General features: G+C 57.3%; 8 protein-coding genes across 8 annotated transcripts; 4 read left to right on the top strand and 4 right to left on the bottom strand.

Annotated features, from left to right (window-relative positions):
• Positions 1–119: 119 nt before the first annotated feature.
• CC84DRAFT_736591 (uncharacterized protein) lies at positions 120–1,099 on the bottom strand. The gene has a single exon (XM_018187238.1). The coding sequence runs from the start codon at positions 827–829 to the stop codon at positions 332–334; it is 498 nt and encodes a 165-aa protein (XP_018036220.1). The 5' UTR covers positions 830–1,099; the 3' UTR covers positions 120–331.
• Positions 1,100–1,103: 4 nt separating this feature from the next.
• CC84DRAFT_738970 (uncharacterized protein) lies at positions 1,104–2,487 on the bottom strand. Its single transcript, XM_018187242.1, has 2 exons — positions 2,223–2,487; positions 1,104–2,163 (listed from the first exon to the last, which is right to left on the bottom strand). The coding sequence occupies exon 2, from the start codon at positions 2,138–2,140 to the stop codon at positions 1,256–1,258; it is 885 nt and encodes a 294-aa protein (XP_018036219.1). The 5' UTR covers positions 2,141–2,163; positions 2,223–2,487; the 3' UTR covers positions 1,104–1,255.
• A 109-nt stretch (positions 2,488–2,596) lies between these two features.
• Positions 2,597–4,192, bottom strand: CC84DRAFT_1092483 (DUF1479-domain-containing protein; the record flags this gene model as incomplete). Its single annotated transcript, XM_018174455.1, has 2 exons — positions 2,597–3,699; positions 3,748–4,192. The coding sequence occupies 2 exons, from the start codon at positions 4,190–4,192 to the stop codon at positions 2,597–2,599; spliced, it is 1,548 nt and encodes a 515-aa protein (XP_018036218.1).
• An 821-nt stretch (positions 4,193–5,013) lies between these two features.
• CC84DRAFT_1259202 (beta-glucosidase) lies at positions 5,014–7,277 on the top strand (the record flags this gene model as incomplete). Its single annotated transcript, XM_018184889.1, has 4 exons — positions 5,014–5,099; positions 5,166–5,830; positions 5,995–6,580; positions 6,814–7,277. 4 exons carry the CDS (start codon positions 5,014–5,016, stop codon positions 6,950–6,952), a joined length of 1,476 nt encoding a protein of 491 aa, XP_018036217.1. The 3' UTR covers positions 6,953–7,277.
• Positions 7,278–9,734: 2,457 nt separating this feature from the next.
• CC84DRAFT_738876 (uncharacterized protein) lies at positions 9,735–11,256 on the top strand. The gene has a single exon (XM_018187241.1). It carries the CDS (start codon positions 9,963–9,965, stop codon positions 10,794–10,796), a length of 834 nt encoding a protein of 277 aa, XP_018036216.1. The 5' UTR covers positions 9,735–9,962; the 3' UTR covers positions 10,797–11,256.
• Positions 11,257–11,759: 503 nt separating this feature from the next.
• On the top strand, positions 11,760–13,059 carry CC84DRAFT_1090895 (uncharacterized protein; the record flags this gene model as incomplete). Its single annotated transcript, XM_018174380.1, has 2 exons — positions 11,760–12,132; positions 12,374–13,059. 2 exons carry the CDS (start codon positions 11,760–11,762, stop codon positions 13,057–13,059), a joined length of 1,059 nt encoding a protein of 352 aa, XP_018036215.1.
• An 817-nt stretch (positions 13,060–13,876) lies between these two features.
• Positions 13,877–15,744, bottom strand: CC84DRAFT_1244467 (Clavaminate synthase-like protein; the record flags this gene model as incomplete). Its single annotated transcript, XM_018184154.1, has 3 exons — positions 13,877–14,058; positions 14,109–14,918; positions 15,475–15,744. 3 exons carry the CDS (start codon positions 15,742–15,744, stop codon positions 14,008–14,010), a joined length of 1,131 nt encoding a protein of 376 aa, XP_018036214.1. The 3' UTR covers positions 13,877–14,007.
• A 1,067-nt stretch (positions 15,745–16,811) lies between these two features.
• On the top strand, positions 16,812–18,063 carry CC84DRAFT_737699 (uncharacterized protein). The gene is made up of 2 exons (XM_018187240.1): positions 16,812–17,495; positions 17,918–18,063. Exons 1-2 carry the CDS (start codon positions 17,118–17,120, stop codon positions 17,987–17,989), a joined length of 450 nt encoding a protein of 149 aa, XP_018036213.1. The 5' UTR covers positions 16,812–17,117; the 3' UTR covers positions 17,990–18,063.
• The last annotated feature ends 37 nt before the right edge of the window (positions 18,064–18,100 follow it).

Genomic DNA, 18,100 nt, shown 5'->3' with positions numbered 1-18,100 from the left:
CCCATTCTTCGAGAATGTACTACTGGAATCGCTCTACCAGGCCGAATCTACTTTGATCTGCGGCGTGGCCTTCCGCTGACGTGAGAAAGCCCAAGCCTCCATCTTATCAAGGCTACCCCCATACATACCTACGCTTGTAATGTGATTACAAACAAGCACGTGGAGAACATATAGTGCGAGCTACCCCAAGTCGGCAACCAAACGATTGACAGCCACAGAAACAGTCCCAAAAACGACCGCCACCCATGGCTGACCTCGCCGCCCCCGAACACACGTACCTTCGCTACGCCATCCTCTTCGTGCGCCCACCCTCTCATTCCGCCCGACCCATCTAACCCTCGTCTAGACCGCCTTCATCGGCGTAGCCGGCTACATCTCCCTTGTTTTTTCGCCCTCCGCAATCCGCGCCAACTACACCCCCACCCACCGCCCGCACTTCACCGCCCTCGCCGCGCGCTCGCTCGGCGCGTGGTTCTTTCTGTGCGGGATCCTGCGATTCGGAGCGTGGTACTACTGGGGGGAGAAGGGCTGGTACGATGCGTGTATGGTGAGCTTGGCGGTGCCGCTGTGGCATTATGGCGTGGAGAGGGCGGTCTTTGGGAGTGTGGAGTTGTCGCAGGTGTCTGTGGCGTATGCGATTGATGGAGGGGTTTTGGCGGCGATGTGGATGTCTAGGGATGGTGTGATTCGGATGTGAGGGGGGTAGAGGACGTGTGTGGCGTGGGACGGAGCAGCTGTGTTTCTGTATTTTGGAACCGTGTGACTCTGTTTCACGCCTGGCACCTTTTTGTAACCATATTTTACCTTGCGGTACGCTATCTTCTTCCATGCACTGGGGTGTCTGTTAGATATGGAATTGTAGTCTGGTTGCCACGACTACATCCGCTCCCAGGCACACCCTACCGCTTCTTCACCAGGCCATATCAATTGGTTACCAAGACCTATTAACGTGGTGAGCTCATCGCGTTTCAGGAACGTACTGCTTTTATTGTAGTGTCTTCCGCTACCGCGCAGGGTTTTTGATGGGCTTACATGTTCCCACCAAACTCGACGCAATGTCTTACCAACACCCACCAAAGGTCGACCTGGCAATAGTCTCCGTTAATATCCAACTCCTTGGAAATCAGATCCAGGAGACGCTGTTTCTGTAGGCTACAGAGATCCGAAACAGAAGCAGGGCTGAGGCTCTCATTGACACTAGGGCTGAAGGACAGGTCATCGGTGCCAATCGTCTTCAAGTTGCCAAACCCAGAACCTAATCCATTCCATTTATCCAAATGTCGAGCTTTGGATGGTACTTCATAGTCGGAGATGCGAAGAACGAATCTGTCAGGGCCAAGAAGGCGCGCTGGAAAAGTAGATGTAGGTCAATCTTGACTTTTTCTTCAGAGCTGGAATTGCGGAAGAGGGTCTTATAGGCCACGCAGCACTGTGCTAAGACGTCGAGCTTGACCGTGTCAAGAACCTTCTCGAACCGATTGTACTGAAACAAGTACAGTGAGTTCTCGATCACGAGGCTTCTGAATACGTTATTGAGGAAGTCGGCTTCTGATAGCGGACTTAGACTCGGCGCAATGTCGCGGTGCAAGGGATCGCCGAGGTGCCCTCCACGATCTTCGAAGGTGATCTCGAACTCAATGTCCTCGCCAGCCTGACGTGCGTTCGTCCAATCCATCTTTGCCAGCAGAATCATGTCGTATATAGACACTGAGCGTCTGCACCTACTAGGACACGTACGGCCGACATCAACGATGACTCGCTTGATCAGGTTCATGTTTGATTCGACTTCTTCTATCCAAGTCGAGATACAGTCCGTCGGATGACAATCCTGATCACAAAAGTTCGATGGCCGAGTGAACATCCAAGTGTTATCAATGTAGAGAATTGAAATCGCTTCCGAGTAGATTTGGCGATAAGTGCGGAGGCAAGGCATGACCGGATGGAGCTTATGCTTCTCGTTCTCGTCAAGCTGGCGTTCGGCAAGAGTGATGGGTTCCTCGGCGCTGAACAAGATTTGGTATATCATGGTCTCGAGCTCCGCCGGCAGGCTTGTCAGGAACGGAAGAGCGTTTGGATAGGCTGGGCTGGAGACGACCTTAGGTAGAGTCAACAGAGCAACGGCTGGTGGAGGCGCCGTCATTCTTGTGACCAATATATTGGCCGCTGTGGAGAAAATATGTCAACGCTTTGCTTTTCCGTTATGTCGCAGAGATTTGACCTACAAGCTGTCCAAACGCAGCGCTGGGAGAATACCCACAGTAGATAGGTGGGAGATCGGGGAAACAGGATCTCGAGGGTGGATCCAGTGACCGGTTCCCTCGAAGCGAGTGGTCATCAAGCTATTCGTGGAGTGTACACTGGAAGCGGAGTAACGTTTAAATACCCATAATACCTTCGATACGTCGGACACCTAGGCCAGGGCGAGTATGCCTCACGTGCGGACCCAAGCGTGCCTTTCATTTTGGTGAGCATTGACTTCATGTCTCACGCTCGCACCTTCTGCAAGTGGAAAATCAAACAACGCTTCGGCTAAGACGCCAAACACTCCATCATACAAAACCAGAACATACACATAGCACTACAAGAGGTCTGATCTTTATCTGCTGATCTCAACCTCAGGATCATACCATCCTCCGACCTTATTCGCCCGATCCAACACCACCCTCTCTCCCATGCTCAACCCCTCCTCACTACTATCCCACATCTCGAGCCCCATCCCCCTCCTTCCCTCCTCGCCGACCAGGTTCTCCAGCTCGTCAACGCCAATACGTCCAACATGCTTACTCTCGCCCTCACCGCCGCCAAAGTCCGGAGACGGCGTCCCATCCACGAAGCAGGACCGCTGGCGATTGAGGTACTTAGCGTTGTCCTCGGTCAGTGGACATGCGGGGATGTACATCACGCTCGAATCGGAATTGCCTGCGTGCGTGCGGTCGACAGCGTGGATGGTGTCGCAGTGCCAGGCGACGTAGTCACCCGGTCGAACGGTAGGCACGTGGACCATGCTCTGTTTGAGATGCAGGTGCGGGTGCAGGAGGTGCGAGAGTTCCTGGCCGTGACCGGGGGACGCGCCGTGGATCCAGGAGGTGGAGGTGGTGTCCATCTTCCAGTTGTCTGAGGCTAGGAACGATGCGGAAGAGGTAGTCGCTTCGTCAGCGGTCTGGGCACCAGGGGTAGCGACGCCGTGCTTCGGACTGAAGAACGGGCGGAGGAGGTAGTACGCTGTTGCCTTCGCGAGGAGGGGGTTCACGAGGAGCGTGCCCTCGCCGGGTCCGGTGGTGGACAGAGACAGCCAGCCCTGGAACATGCGGAACGCGGAGCATGCGCCCACGCCCTGGTGCAGGTCCGACACGACGTTGAGCCGACAGCTGGACTCCCACGGGTCGAAGGCTTCCCAGTTGCCCTTCCAGACGGCGTCGTAGACCTTTCCGCGTCCGTAGCCAGCCTCGTCCCAGCGCTCTACACTGCCGCCGTCGACGTGGGGGCCGAGGGCGAAGCGCGCGTCACCGGGCAGCCGCATGCGGAGGCGGTCGGCGTAGGATATGGGGTGGCGCGTGGATATGGGTGTGTGTGGGTTCGTGGCGTGCCAGTAGGACATGAGGAAGCTCTGCGCCTTGAGCATGTTGGGGTGGCCGCGGGCGAGCAGCTGGGCGCGGGACCAGTACAGCTCGAAGACCTGTGGGTTCTCGGCGGGGAAGGCTGCGCGCGTCAGTGATGAATGCTCCTCAGCAACGTTATGGCGCATACCTCTCGTCTGCGGATTCGCCCGGATGTATTCCCTCAGACTCTCCTTCCACCCCAGCGCCTCCTCCTCGCTCACGACGCCGCGCACAACAGCAACGCCCCTCTTCCGGAGCTCGCTGCTGAACTCCTCGGGCGCGTCGTCGATGTCCCTGAAGTCGATCTCGGGTATGATCTCGGAGCCCTTCTCCACAATCAGCGGTATCTCCTCGCGCAGGTCCTTGAGCAGCCGCTCCCACGACGCTCGCACAGCCTCTTCGTTGCCCTTGATCAAGCGCGCCTTGAGGTCCGCATACTCGGGCGCGAGCGGCGTGAACTGCTGGCCCGACAGCGACGCAAAGGCGTCCGAGATGTCGCCCTCGCGCTTGGAAGCAGCCTGCGTCGCGGCGGTGCGCGCGCGGAGTAATGTTCGGACGGGTCGCGATCGGACGGTTCGCGCGACGGACAGCATGGTGGGCGGCTTGGTGCTGCTGTTGCTACTGCAAAGTGCCGATGTCGTAGTTGCTCCCCCAGAATCTCCTCCCCATTATATAGCCTGCGGTGCTCCGACAGCTCTTGCTGGAGTCGTCGAGTTCCGCAGCGCATCTGTCGACGAACGACGTCTGGGTGGCCCTAGCTTCTTCGGAATCCTCGATGCGGGAAGGGGTCCGCCAGCCAAGCTAAACCGCTCTTGGGCAGTGCGGGGAGTCGTCGTCGCTGCGGGACATGTTCTGGAAGGTTTCCGACGATGCTGTGGGCTGAGCCTGACCATGGCACAGGAAATGCGCAGTGCCGTTGGAAAGACCATCGCCATACCAATGAGTATGCAGAGAGGAAGGTCGGCTGGACCTCCTGCGCCCACCGCGCCGCAGCATCACCTACCCCGCCATCGCGCCGCGCCCCTCCTGGATAAACGCAGGTAGCATTCCCGGCCCGCACACCCATTGACCGCCCCCGTAGCCGCATTGTACACTGGCAGAATCACGCTTGAACCTTGGGCAGCAGCACGGCGTTGAGCACACCACACGGCTTGCGGGTGGATCTCACGCCCAATGGCATCATGTTCTCGCGGAAAAATCACTCGACATCCGAGCGAGCGCTGTACCTGTTGCAAAAATTGCTAGATCTGTCCTAACGGCACCCGTCTTAATGTCATGGGACGCGTTCGAAGATGCCGTACCGCCGTGCTATGAAGCCCCCGAGGATATATGTAGCCCGGGTGCCCTCGAGCTGCCCGCGTCAATTGTAGTGCCTCACCGTGTTTTCGTGTGATTTTGAAGAGCAAAAGTAATCATGACGGACTCGCAAATCCCCAAAGAGGAGTATGTGACGGATTCACACCTCCCCAAAGACTTCCGCTGGGGCTTCGCAACAGCATGGTGCGTGTCCCCTGGTTACAATTGACTGTCCTCCACCAACATCCCACTCACGTCCACCCCGCACAGCTACCAGATCGAAGGCGCGCCCAAAGCCGATGGAAAGGGCGAGAGCATCTGGGACGTCTTCACCCACATTCCGGGCAAAGTCTGGGACGGCACCAACGGCGATGTAGCCTGCGACAGCTACAACCGCACGGCCGAGGACATTGAGCTGCTCAAGTCGACGGGCGCAAACACGTACCGCTTCTCGCTGTCATGGACGCGCATTATCCCGTTGGGCGGCCGCAACGACCCCGTCAACGAGGCCGGCCTGCAGCACTACGTCAAGTTCGTTGACGACCTGCACGCCGCGGGCATCACGCCCATGGTCACCCTGCTGCACTGGGACCTACCCGACGGCTTGTACCAGCGGTACGGTGGCTACCTCAACAAAGACGAGTTTGCGCAGGATTTTGAAAACTACGCGCGTGTGGTGTTCAAGGCTTTTGGCGACAAAGTGAAGTATTGGATCACCTTCAACGAGCCGTGGTGCAGTTCTATTCTTGGGTTCAACGTTGCGAGCCACGCTCCGGGACGCACGAGTGATCGGAGCAAGAGCGACATCGGCGACAGCAGCACAGAACCCTGGATTGTAGGACACTCGCTGCTGATTGCGCACAGCAGGGCGGTCAAAGTGTACCGTGATGAGTTCAAAGAGAAAGATGGTGGCATCATTGGTATCACATTGAACGGTGCGTATACGGCGTTCCTCATGGTGGGGCCTTGCGAAACCTTATACATCCTGCCTCAACCAGCAGCTCATGCGAGCCCAAGGCGGAACGTGGCGATACGAGGATAGGCTGCTCACCGCCATGGATATGCCACGTGAAGACTTAGCTGACAAGACACGTTGTAGGTGACTATGCCGAGCCGTGGGATGCAAACGATCCTCTTGATGTCGACGCGGCGAACCGCAAGCTGGAGTTCACCTACGGGTGGTTCGCCGACCCAGTGTACTATGGAAAATACCCCGATGCGATGCGTAAGCAGTTGGGAGACAGATTGCCCGACTTTACAGACGAAGAAATCGCGCTGGTCAAAGGTAGCAACGACTTCTTCGGCATCAACTCGTATGGCGACAACTACATCAAGCACAAGGAAGGAGAACCTGCTCCAGATGACTTCTACGGCAATCTGGATGTGCTCGATCAGAACAAGGCCGGTGATTGGATTGGACCAGAGACAGAGTCTGTTTGGTTGAGACCGAATCCCCGCGGCTTCAGAAGTCTGCTGAACTGGTTGAACAAGCGCTATGGCGGACCGATATTCTACGTTACAGAAAATGGTACAAGTCTGAAAGGGGAGAACGATAAACCCCGTGAGGAGATTTTGGATGATGAGTTCCGCTGCTGGTTCTTCAGGGGATATATCGGAGCGCTCGCGGACGCATACACGAAGGACGGCATAGACATTCGAGGCTACACTGGATGGAGTCTCTTGGAGTACGTATCCCATTCCTTTCTATCTTTTCCCGCCGTGGCATGTTGCTGTCTCGAGTTCTTCGACACTTCGCGTACATTGATTTCTGCTTAAGGGATGGCTCACGAGAGCATTTCCTACTAGCTGCCTGCAATTGTGGACGCTCTCAGTTGCGGACAGCATGGCTCGCTGCACTTCTTTTTTTTTTCTTTAGAACGCGATAGGGGATCTCCGTGCTAACCCTGTATACCTGCAGTAATTTCGAGTGGCACGAGGGCTACCGGACGCGCTTCGGCGTCACGTACGTCGACTACGAGGGTGGCCAGAAGCGATACCCGAAGAAGAGTGCGCACGAAGTAGGCCAAATCTTCGGAAAATACATCAAGAAGGACTAGATTGCTTGCAGCCGGTGGCTCGAGGCGACATGGGCCAGAGGCATATGCAATCGATGATTCTGAGAGGCTTCCAGAACCGGGTACATCTTGGCGTGATGTGCAGGAGGGTCTTACGTGCAGTAACGTTTGTGCAAGTGCGCGTGCGGGTGTCGGTATGATGTGCGCGACGCTGGAGGATCGGCCCAGGGTATTCAACGAGGGAAGTTTTGCGGCCGACTTCAGCGTGTGTTGTGATGGAGTCCTTGGAGCCGGTCGGGCTGGTCAGGAAAAATTACTGCTTTCGATAGACTGATATATCCACAACGGCCGCGACCCGCTTGTCCACCTGCTCTTGTATACCTCACACCACCATTATGCGACATGCTTGACGGTGTAAAGCATCATAACGGCTGTAATCATCCGTATGAGGTCTCGAGTATATGGAGGCTACTGTTTCGGAGATGAAAGATCCACCAGGGCTATTCGAGTTTAGAGTTCAACCTTAAGAGGGTGATCAAACCCTTTCCTTCCTGAGAGCCGCTGGGGCGTCAGAGGTGTCTTTCTAGGCTGGAGCTAGAAGATGGCAGATCGTGTGGCGCTTGGAGTTTGGCCGAATGACTCGTTATCCGCCACCCTCCACAACCCCTGGCCCGCTGTCGTGCAACCTGAGCGCAAACTTTATTCACACACGAGCGGGCAACCTTGTGTATATTGCGTCTCAGCGGTAGCGACCTCGTGGCAAAGCGTCGCGTCCATCTCTTGATAGGGCGAGAGGGGCAAGTTGATGACGACTTCCTTCCCTTGTCCGCTGTGTGTAGGATCCTCCGTGCGTGCATTGTTGTCGAGAGACTAATCGTGGTACTCGTAGGGGTCTGGAAACAAGGCCGGATGCGGCCAGGCACTAGAGCCGCTCATCAGATGGTCGTCCAGTGAGCGTATCAAGATACCTCTAGTAAAGAGACGGCGGGCTGTCTTGCGTGGTGACCGATATTCTGTGAAGCAGTTAGTGCGTCTAGAGCGGGGAGTTGCGGTAGCTTCCCCACCATGTAGCGTGGCTGGAAATCGTGACAAAAAGCAAGCCCCTGGCTTCCTAAGCGTCCAAAGGCGTCAACACCAGGCAGATAATGCGAGAAACTTGGAGGAACAAACGGAAGAGAGCAGCCGATAGCCCAGATGGTTCGGCGGCTGAGCGTTCTGATCGGCAGTTGCAGTGCTGTATCCACCTTCTTTGTCGGCTCTTCCCGTCAGAAGCGCCGAGGAACGATAGTTTGGAGGTGAAGGCACGAACATTAGGGATCAAATCATCGAGCAGACGAAAGTCTTTTGTGAAGTCAGCACGGAGTGATCCACAGATCCGCCGAGGAGCCACACTTGCGCAATTGACTAGCGGACTCTCGTGAGGGTTTCTGCATAATGTATTAGACAGTTCCACAGACATTCTGCTGGAGCCTAGATTGCGGCCGTTGTGACAGCGTCTTCAAAATGAGCAAGGAACGGCATTGGCAACGGCAGAGGGGCATCGCTGCAGAGGCCACGGTAAAACGTAGCCCGCTCAGGCGAAAACATGTCGTACACTTGTATGTTCGTGTAGCCGTCGGTAGCGCTTCAGCTCTGTGCTTGTGGGGAGGCGCAACGGGCAGCGATGATCTTGGCTGGACACTTCGTGGAGATTCTCGCGGCATCACTGCGCTAGAAGTCATGGTTACGAAAGCGCCAGACCCGCTGCTGCCGGAGGAAGGCGCTGTCCCCGCGCAAATGCTTGACCGGCGCTTCTGTCGATGCAAAGACAACATCTACACTTGGGTCTATGATGGAGATGCTCTGGATTTTAGCAGCTGTAATAGCAGCTGTAATAGCAGCCGTAACATCATGCCGCCGGCGATAAGAGAGGTGCGCACAGAGCCGCGAAACACTGCCGCAGAAACAAATCAGCACCAAGACGAGGGTTGCCATAGCTAATTCACTAGTTGCGGCTGTTCCTGGGGCCATGTCGGGACAAGCACGCAGTCTGACAGCGGCGCAATTGCCTCGAACGTATACCCCCTATATAGTTCTGTCGTGGTGGCGCGCTAGAAGCACTGCTAGAAACTGCAGCGACTGACGACATCAGCACCTTGCGCCATCGCCCAAGGTTGCATCCGCTTCGTGGATCAATACACATGTCAAGTTTCATGTCTCGTCGCATACAATGATGGCCCACCGACGATCAGCCGTTGGAATTATCCGTTAGCCTGCACGTCGACTAAAAGCATTGCTGATCCCTCTCTCACCAGAACTTGCTTCAGCCTCAGTACGTGAAATGGATATGCGGCATATTCAATAGTGCACTGAGGTTCCATCAGGCTTTCTGTCCATGCCTAGGGTAGATGCGAACCGACGCCGCGGCGGTGTCATGGCTCTGTGCGTAAGCCGCAAAACGTGACAGTGTGCATTGACTGCCCGTACCGAGAGCTTTTGACTTTACGAGACGTGTTTCACGAGGCCTAAAAATACTCAGTCTACAGGAGTGCGTCGCCAACCCTCGACCCCTGTTTCGCGGATGTTGACAAGTGTTTCGCCGCAGGATGGATACCATCCAATTGAGTAGTCAAGATGATTAATTGGGTCGTATTCCAGTGACGGTGAAAGGCGCTGCTGCGATCGTCGGCGATGGTGACGGCTATCTTGCTGGTTGACAGACGCGCATGTCGCCAGAGTCTGCCACTTTGGGCTGTGGGGCTCGGCTACGGGCAGCACTAGCTCTGAAGTTTAAGCACCGCAATGCTCTCGACTAGGCGACGAAGATGCTCCCACGTCCGGCACCGCACGGTGCTTGGAGACAGGTGCTGCGGCCTGAGCACAGGACAAGAACTGGGTAGGCGCCCGTGATTGCCGCGGTCAAAGTTTTGAAAGGCCTCCACGAGGAGTCTCCTGACCATGGTGGCAGGGGGACGCGCGGGCAAAGATCAATGCCTCATCTCGTTTCGACGTTGGCCTGGAGGTGACTAGTCTGAGCAAGGTGGGGGTCACGTTCTGCGGATGCCGCTGCTGCATGCACCCTGGGAGCGCTCACTGCACATCGCGCACGCTGCGACACGTCGTTGGCGTTCACCGCCGGTCGAGGTGCGCTGCTGCGAGCAGACGTCGGCGCTGGTTCGCATGCTGTGCCATGGGCGAGAGCCGGCGGCGATGCTGGCGGCGGTCGCGGGCTCTGGATGGCATCATTGCGGGACAAATCTCCGCGAACCTTCCATCGGGAGATGGCATAATGGTCTGGCACGGTTCCGGCTGCCCCTTAGCACGACGACGCAAGAGAGATGATGCCAAGGGCGTGGGGAGCTCTGACCAAGGCCCGTTTCGTCGCACTGCAGGCCCAATGATCGACACGTCCCTGGTCGCGCGCTGGCTGCCGGCAGCGACGGTCGCTCGGACGCCGCGCTGGCCAGCAGCTCGCCGCGCAGACGGCCGCGCTGCAGCGAAATGGCGATGGGCGGCGGCGGCGGCCAGGACGCGCACTAGGCAGGCGTGCAGTGCCTGCACCGAGCCTAGCAGGGCAGCCAGCGCTGCAGAATCTGATGCCTGGTCCGTCTGCGCAGCTGCAGTGTGGGGCCGCCAGAAGCGGGCTAGGGCCGCAGTGAACCTGGCCGGCACGTGGCGGCGCTTGGCGGCGCGCCCCCCAGCACCGGCACTGTCGCCTCGCGCACGACAAAACCGAACGCTCATACGTCAACCCAGGTGCCGGGCCATGTTCCTTCGAGCTCCTCCGGCCGCCAACGGCGCTCGCGAGATTCCAGGGCGCACCGCGCTGAGCGCCCGTTTCTCCGAGCCCTCCGGTGCTGCCTGTGAGGGTTTGCAGTCACGGCACGGCCCTGGACGTGGGCGGTGAAGTGAAGAGGCCTCCCTGCCGCCCGCCATTGGCTTGCGTGCCCATCGCCTCAACTCGATCCCAAAGGGGAAGTGGGCCGAGCCATCCGCTTTCGACGGCGCCTGCGGTGTGTCGACGAGCTTGAGCCTTCGCGACGCTGGCTCCCAGACAGCCCATGGCCGCTCCAGCTCGACGCCATGCGAAGCCTTGCGCTGCTGTGCCCACGGACCACGAGGCCGCCGCCGCTTCTAGTCACCCTCCAGAAGCCTGCGCTGCGCGAACGAGGCTCCGTCTGTCTTCTGACACGGCCGTCCTCGCGCGCCACCGTAGTCGTCCCAGCACAGCAACAACGCCGACACTTCAGGCCCTGGATCCGCTTCCTGCAGTCTCCATTCAACGGCGCCTTGATACCGAGTCCCTCTGTGCGCGTCACAAACTTTACCAGGTTTCACACCTGCATTTCCCCGCAGGGTGCACGTCCTGACCACCGACGCACTGGGTCCCTTCCAGGTCCCGCCCAGGGTGCCTAGTGGCCTTGAAAGCCACCGGCAAGGGTCCCTCGTAACATGAGAGCTATCCTTACAGAGATCCTGTTATAGCCCTCCTCCCTGCTGGTCAAAGGCCTCTGCGTTTTGTTTATCTCTCCCTCTACCTGTACATCTTTCCCATCTGCCCACACACCAGCGTCTTCTCGTCAAAATCGATATTTGCTGCTACACCGCCTGCTGGCCCGAGTCCCTTCCATCCGTGCTCCACGCGGCACAAGTTAAACCCACCCTCGTCGTCCTAAAACCAAGGACGCCCTCGTCATCTTGCACGCGGGAACTCTGGAAGCTTGGTCCCGAGCCGCTTACATAGCGACCACTTCCCGTCTTAAACCCTCTGCCGCCCCCGCGGATCCTCATGACTTCAGTAATCCATTATCGAGACCCTATTGCTTACCGGAACGGCGACCTGATGGGTACGAATTATGTTCCACCGCACATGGCTTCTATGAACCGATCGCCTGTCTACGATGATCACTCCTCTGGTTCCGAGCGAAAGCAGTCCACGCCCGGGGCCAAAAAGCGGCCTTCCAGAGCTGGCACCCGCAGCGTTACCACGCTGACGGCTGCACAACTCGAGCGCAAGAGAGCAAACGACCGCGAAGCACAGCGAGCCATCCGTCAACGGACCAAAGACCACATCGAAAGTCTCGAGCGCCAAGTGCGTGATCTCACTGCGCAAATTGGTACCAACAGCTCCACCAAGATGATGGAGCTGATGCGGCGGAACGAGGAGCTGGAGCAAGAGAACGCATTGCTTCGAGCGCGACTTTCTCATGCCGGACAGGCATTAGGTATGCTTGAAGGCGCAGGTACGTCAATTGTTCTTCCGGTGGCACGGTTCAGTTGTTCGCTGGGACCTATTGCTTTTTGACGTTTGGCCGCTATCTGTCTCAGGGTAACCGAGTGGTTGCTTTTTGTGTCTGATGCATTTGGTCATGACACTTCCCAAACGGCGATAGCTTACTCGTAGTGTTTAATTTCCAACCAGCTTATTCATACTGACATCTTGAGCAGGCAATGAGCAGACTGGCCTGATAGCTGCGACGGGAGGCGCCCCGTCGCCTAGCGATCGCATCCAAATATTGAGTCACGCGCGTCGTTCTTCAACGGGAACCGCCAGGAGCGTCCACTCTGTGCCTGAGATTACCACGACGCCGGTGGCCCAACCTGCGCCATGGCAGCAACAGCAGCAGCACCCTCAGCCGCCCCAGCACCAGCAGCACGCCTACTCACCTAATGTACCCTCGCCTCATGTCGAGCACCCCCCGACAAATTGGAGCTCTCATCCATCCGCACACCCTTCCCAGCACCCGGTGTCGCTTTCAGTGCCAGATTCATCCTTGCATGCTGTGGAATCTGGAAACATGCCGTATCCTACCCCGTACTCAATGGATCACAATACTAGGGCCATGTCCTACCCTCTGGAGAATGCATCGCTCGTCACGTCCCAAGCCATGCAGATCGGTGGTTATAATACGCCGACATCGAATCCTTCGGCCCACTCCTCAGATTATCACAGGCAGATGAGCGTTCCAATGAACAATGCATCACCGGCCGGACACGGTCAGCATCCGCACTCATACTCCAGTCCTGCACATCACGGTTACGTTCCCCAAAGCAGCCACCCAGGAGAGATGCATATGATGGCTCCCGCCTCGCATCAACAGTCCCACATGGTCAACGAACAGGGCCAGATGATGTATCATCTCCCGCCGCACATGAAGGTTGAGCACTAGATCGAGGGTTCTACTATCGCTCTTGGTGCTGTCGCCCGCACCGTTACAGTGGGGACGAGGCGGTGAAGGAGCGCTTCTCAACTAGGCGGTGACGGGTCGTCTTGTGACTTTACCTTGCATTGCATTGCATCGAAGAAGTGCCTGGCTGCATTTGGAACCACCGATTGCTCTATAGCACGGCCCCAGAAGCTCTCAGAGACGTGCTCCCGCCCTCTCTGAGAATGTCTGGAACGGATAAGCCGCCGCGCTACTCCGGCGTTTCACCGGAGAACGACAATCCAGATCGGAGCGCCCTGCCGAGGCACACCATACGCGATTGTGCCGTAGCTTGGTGTTCGACCTGGACCGCGATCTTCAAGCTACCCCTCCATGTGCTCTGTTATGAGCTTTCAACGATCAACATGCTGAAACTTGCTTTCGCTTGGCAAGAGCATCAGCGGAGAAAGCTCGCGAGGTTGCCAAAGCGGGGCTTGTGGCGTACCCTATCCCTGCATCTCGTTTCCAAGAACTCCGCAGACCTCGTGTACAGCTCGTGTCGACTTTTTTGGTGCCTGTCACCTTTACCTGGGATTCCTGGTTGCGGAATCATGCAGCCGCTATTGTACCGAATTGCGACCGGACGCACGGGCGACTTTTACGAACTTAAGAAGATCTCCAATCGTGTTGGAGTAGTCGCCCAACGCTAGCGGCTCAAGGCACATGGGCTATCGAATGAGCTTGGCAAGCCTGTTTCATCGCGTACCTCTTCGCGTTACCTGCTGCCAGAACAACGGCCCCACAGCAATTACTGCATCACATCAACGATGGTCCAGTAGCAGTATGTCGCCTCATCTTGATGGTCATCACATTCTCTCGAGCTATTACCGAATTGTTCGGGATGCTACCGAGGTGCGATCAAAAGTCTATTGCTTATTGATTTTCACTATGGTCGGCGATCAGGTATGGAAATCACGAGGCCGCCGCCTGCTGCGCCCTGATCTGCGCCAGCAATTTAGGATACTGCTCGGACGTCAATTCAACACCTGGGGTGATCATGGGACGAGACTTACCCAGCGCTCGCCGACATCCGGATGCGACTTGATCCGGTTCATCAGCGTCGCTTCACCCAGATGTCCCCAGCGGCCCTTGACAAATGTAAACTCTACATCATCCTTCCGTGCTTTCCGAGCCTCGTCTCTCAACTTTAACACCTCCTCGGGTACATCCATGGCTTCGAATTGGGCGTCGTAGCTCACACCCTGGAAGAATGGAACCGAGTATCTCGCTCCTTGACCCTTCCGTGGGCTCAGCACGCGGTGCGTGGTGGACGCACAGACGCCATCCGTCAACGCCTCCATGCCCTGTCCAATGGCTACAACCAGCGTCCCAGCAATCGGCTTGCAGTCCACCCATTCCCCGCGAGCGTTCTGCGCCTGCAGCCCTGCCTGATCGCTCGCCTGCAACAGATACGAAGTCAGCATGCTGTCTTTGTGTGGGCCGACGCCCTGCCGCTTGATCTCCCACTTCTTCCTGTCAATCTCGCTGGCTCCGTCGGACAGATCAGGCACGTCGACTTCAGGGTACTTGACGATCTTCAGCTTGTGCTGTTGGTCCTTGTCAAAGAACCTGTCGAAAGCGTTGGGGTGGAGCCCAATGGCCTCGGCGATCAGGCTGGTGAAGAGCATGGAGATGTTGCCCATGCGACTCATGTATTCCTCGTACACGGAGCGGAATGCAGGAAGATGCGCAGATGACGGCCACTGGTTCGGGGCGAGCAAGTTGTGGTACAATGGAGCGTCTGGACCCGGCAGCGGTTGCGGAGTCGACAGGTCGAGTTGCTCGCGGTGGTCGGTGTTGAGGGCGGTGGTCTCGTTGTCGAGCTTCGTCAGTCAGCACATGCCCGTCTGTTTTGTTTCTGCACGCTCATCTCATCTCTACTATCTACATTACTCTATACACGGCACTAATCTTAAAAGGGGGGCGGCGGCGGTGGTGGTAATGGCAGGGAGAATCTCGTTTTCGGTTGCTTTGGCTTTGTCGCAGCGTTCATGAGTACACGATCCGGTCCGGTCGAAAGAAGATACCCACTATCTCTCGTTGGTTTGGTTTGCGTCTATCTGGCGGTGGCGTTGGTCCCTTTTCTTGCGCGCATGACTCGACTCTTTCGTTCAGCGACATGTATGTATACGTCCTTTGATGCGTTATGCGTTTCCTTTCGTTTACAGCATTCGTTTACTGCGCGTTACGGCCTCATTCCGAAGCATTAATACTTGCATCTTTCCTGCTGCATTGCATCACATATAGCATCGCTTTTGGATACCATCTCTTGCTCTACGCCGCACACGGTAGTACGTAGATATCAAGAACTCTCTATATTCTCACCCCACCCCACACCATCCATCAACCCCAAACTGCTAAAGAAAAGGCTCGACTCACCCTACTCCAGCCCAGAAAACTCTTCTCGTTCTTCATTTCAATCGCCTCCTTCTCCCCGATCTCCAGCTCCTCAAAGAACCGCCTGCACTCCCTCACCACGTCGTCGACCAGCCCCTTTGGCAAGCCCGTCTCGCTCAAGTAGAGAAAGCCGACGTTGAGCAGGGCGTCGCGCAGGTCCGCGAGGAAGGCGGGCTTGGTGGCAGGGTTGAGGGCGTGGGAGAGGGGGAGGATGGGGATGGCCGTGAAGGGCGTGGGGGTTGGATCGGGCATGTTGCGCAGCGAATGCGATTCTAGATACCTCGGACGTCGAGTTTGCAGATGGTAGGACCGTAGGGGATGGGATGGAAGGCGATGTTCGGAGCGCTTTCGGCTGGTGCTTGTGGTGGTGGGATGCGATGCGGGGTTACGCGCGCCTCACTGCTGTCGCGTTTGAGCCGCAGATGGCGTCATTCAGGCACCCTCTACGACCCAACCCCAGATATCGCCCGGTCTTCTCCTCTGGTGTTGGGCGAGGACGACAGGGAGTGCTACTCGGGCAGTGCAGTGTGCGCGACCAGCGCTGTTGATGAGGACTACAGCGGGCCGGATGGCGGCGTGGAGTGCGGGGCAGCTCGCTGCTCAGCTGGCACGTGGAAGAGTTTAGTACCGTGCGAGCCACTTGAAGGTCAGGCCTAGGGCTGCGAGTTTGAGGCCTGTGATGAGGAGGAGGGAGCACGCTTCGAGGACGAACATGATTGGTTTCCTCGCTGAGAAACGAACGACGGTGCGACGTGAGGACGCTGGCTCCGCTCAATGTGTGGGAGACGGAGAGGTATGCTATGCAAAAGAAGTACTTCCGAAAAGTACACGGGCGCCGTGTGCAGAGAACTGTATGTGCACGCGACGTCGTCGAAGGAGAGCATGCCACGCAACCCCCGCCAGCTCGCGGCCACGTCCACCTTTTAAGAGACAGCCCATGGTGCTCCCACCACACCGGCGCTGCCATCCCCTCCTTCTCCGGCTTCCACTCCGCACGCGACACCTCAGACATTTCGCGAACCCCATCAGCGCGTCCCACGTGCGCCTGCGCGGTTGGCCAGCGCCGCCGTCCCCGTGAGGCACGACTGGAGCGCACGTGGCGGCTTTACATAAGTCTTATTATTACGCGCATGCAAGCTGAACCGTCCACCGGACCTTTGACGTTCAGCTCACGCCTCCGCTCACCACCCCGTGTGGCCAGCGCAGCCGCCTCCCGTGTTACACGGGCGTGCGATTAAACTCGTGCTCACCGATGAGCTTTGCAGCCCCCATCCAGCGCCCCGGAGACGAAGCGATGCAGCTGCGGCGCACTTACTCGCGGAATCCTCCGATGCCCGCGACCGCGACGCTGGGGAGCTACGGAGTTGGGTGGTCCGCAGGCTATTCTACGACACGAGCGACACCCACCGGGCAGGTACGGTGTGGCAGGCCTGAACTTGCCGGGGAAGGGAGCGAGGTGAGATGGAACGAAATGTCCGATGGGCGTGCCGCGGGCTCGGAATCGCTCGACTGGAGGCTGGCGCTCGTCCGTGGGCGTATTCGCTTGGATGAAAGAAGTCGCTGCCTCGGCGTATACCTGCGTCTTCCATGTCGTGTAGCACGATCGCAAATGCGCAGGGCATGAGATGAGAGGAGATGCCCGATTTGTTTCCCGCGGGCTTGGTATCCTCTCTTGCAGCCGACGACAAGCCCATGCCGCCGTCCACGACGGGGCGCGCGCCGCGGGTATTTGCGCGGATGAAATACCTGCACTGGACATGCCAAGTTGTGTCAAGACCTTGAATTCACACAATTGCGAAGGGCAGCGCGAGCGTGCATCGTACCCCCGCAGCCTCGGGATCGTCCTTTCCCATGCTGCCTCATCCCAGCAATGGTATGCCAATGCATCCTCACGTGCCCCGCGGATACATCCTCGCTTGGATGCGCTCACCCTCCCACCCTCCTCCTCAGCATATACCAGGCTTCCCTATGTCGTGTGTCGAGATCGCAAATACCCACCCATACTATAGCATGGCGTCCGATCACCCCCCTAGCCCATTCATGCACCGCCGTTATACATGCAAGACACCATGTCCTGCATGCCACCAACCCGGGTATAGGATATCACACTGACATCTCATGCACCGGGGCTTCAACACGGCCTAGTCCACGCTGCTCCGCGCGTTTCGCAGCCAGCAGGCGAGGAAACAAAACATTTCGCCTGCCACGTCATGTCATGTATCACATGCGTAGGGATAGCGCCTTGCACGTGGGCAAGGGTCTTGCTTGCTGCTAGGGTGCAAGGAAGGGGCCTGGAGGGAGGCCGGCGCGAGTTTTTGTGTTTGAGTACTTTCGGAAGATAGGGTGGGCTAGGCATGTATACCTGTGACGATATGGCAGGTACGTGGGTGGGATTTCGGTAGACATAGCTGTTGCGGGTTTGGGGGTGGGCAGCCTGTTCATCCGGTTTCACGACTGTGTATTAGGAATGCAAGAGGAGATGTTGTCAAGATCCTAGGGGGATTCCTTATATCGAGTACTATAGCAGATGGAAAGATGGTTTTGCTCGTCGCCAAAGGGGATATCTATCTGTGCTAAAGCAGGCGTCTGATGAAAAGCTAGCTACCAA

This window comes from Paraphaeosphaeria sporulosa (assembly GCF_001642045.1).
Source record: "Paraphaeosphaeria sporulosa strain AP3s5-JAC2a unplaced genomic scaffold CC84scaffold_5, whole genome shotgun sequence".
NCBI classification, from domain to species: domain Eukaryota; kingdom Fungi; phylum Ascomycota; class Dothideomycetes; order Pleosporales; family Didymosphaeriaceae; genus Paraphaeosphaeria; species Paraphaeosphaeria sporulosa.
This window is presented reverse-complemented; position numbering and strand designations above follow the sequence as displayed.

What these genes read in the sequence shown, in the direction of transcription:
- CC84DRAFT_738876 (XM_018187241.1), top strand. Translation starts at nt 9,963, where the DNA reads ATGCACCCTGGGAGCGCTCACTGCACATCGCGCACGCTGCGACACGTC.
- CC84DRAFT_736591 (XM_018187238.1), bottom strand. Translation starts at nt 829, where the DNA reads ATGGAAGAAGATAGCGTACCGCAAGGTAAAATATGGTTACAAAAAGGT.
- CC84DRAFT_738970 (XM_018187242.1), bottom strand. Translation starts at nt 2,140, where the DNA reads ATGACGGCGCCTCCACCAGCCGTTGCTCTGTTGACTCTACCTAAGGTC.
- CC84DRAFT_737699 (XM_018187240.1), top strand. Translation starts at nt 17,118, where the DNA reads ATGAGAGGAGATGCCCGATTTGTTTCCCGCGGGCTTGGTATCCTCTCT. An exon ending in ATCGCAAATACCCACCCATA is followed by an intron (nt 17,496 to 17,917) that starts CTATAGCATGGC and finishes GCGGGTTTGGGG; the next exon opens with GTGGGCAGCCTGTTCATCCG.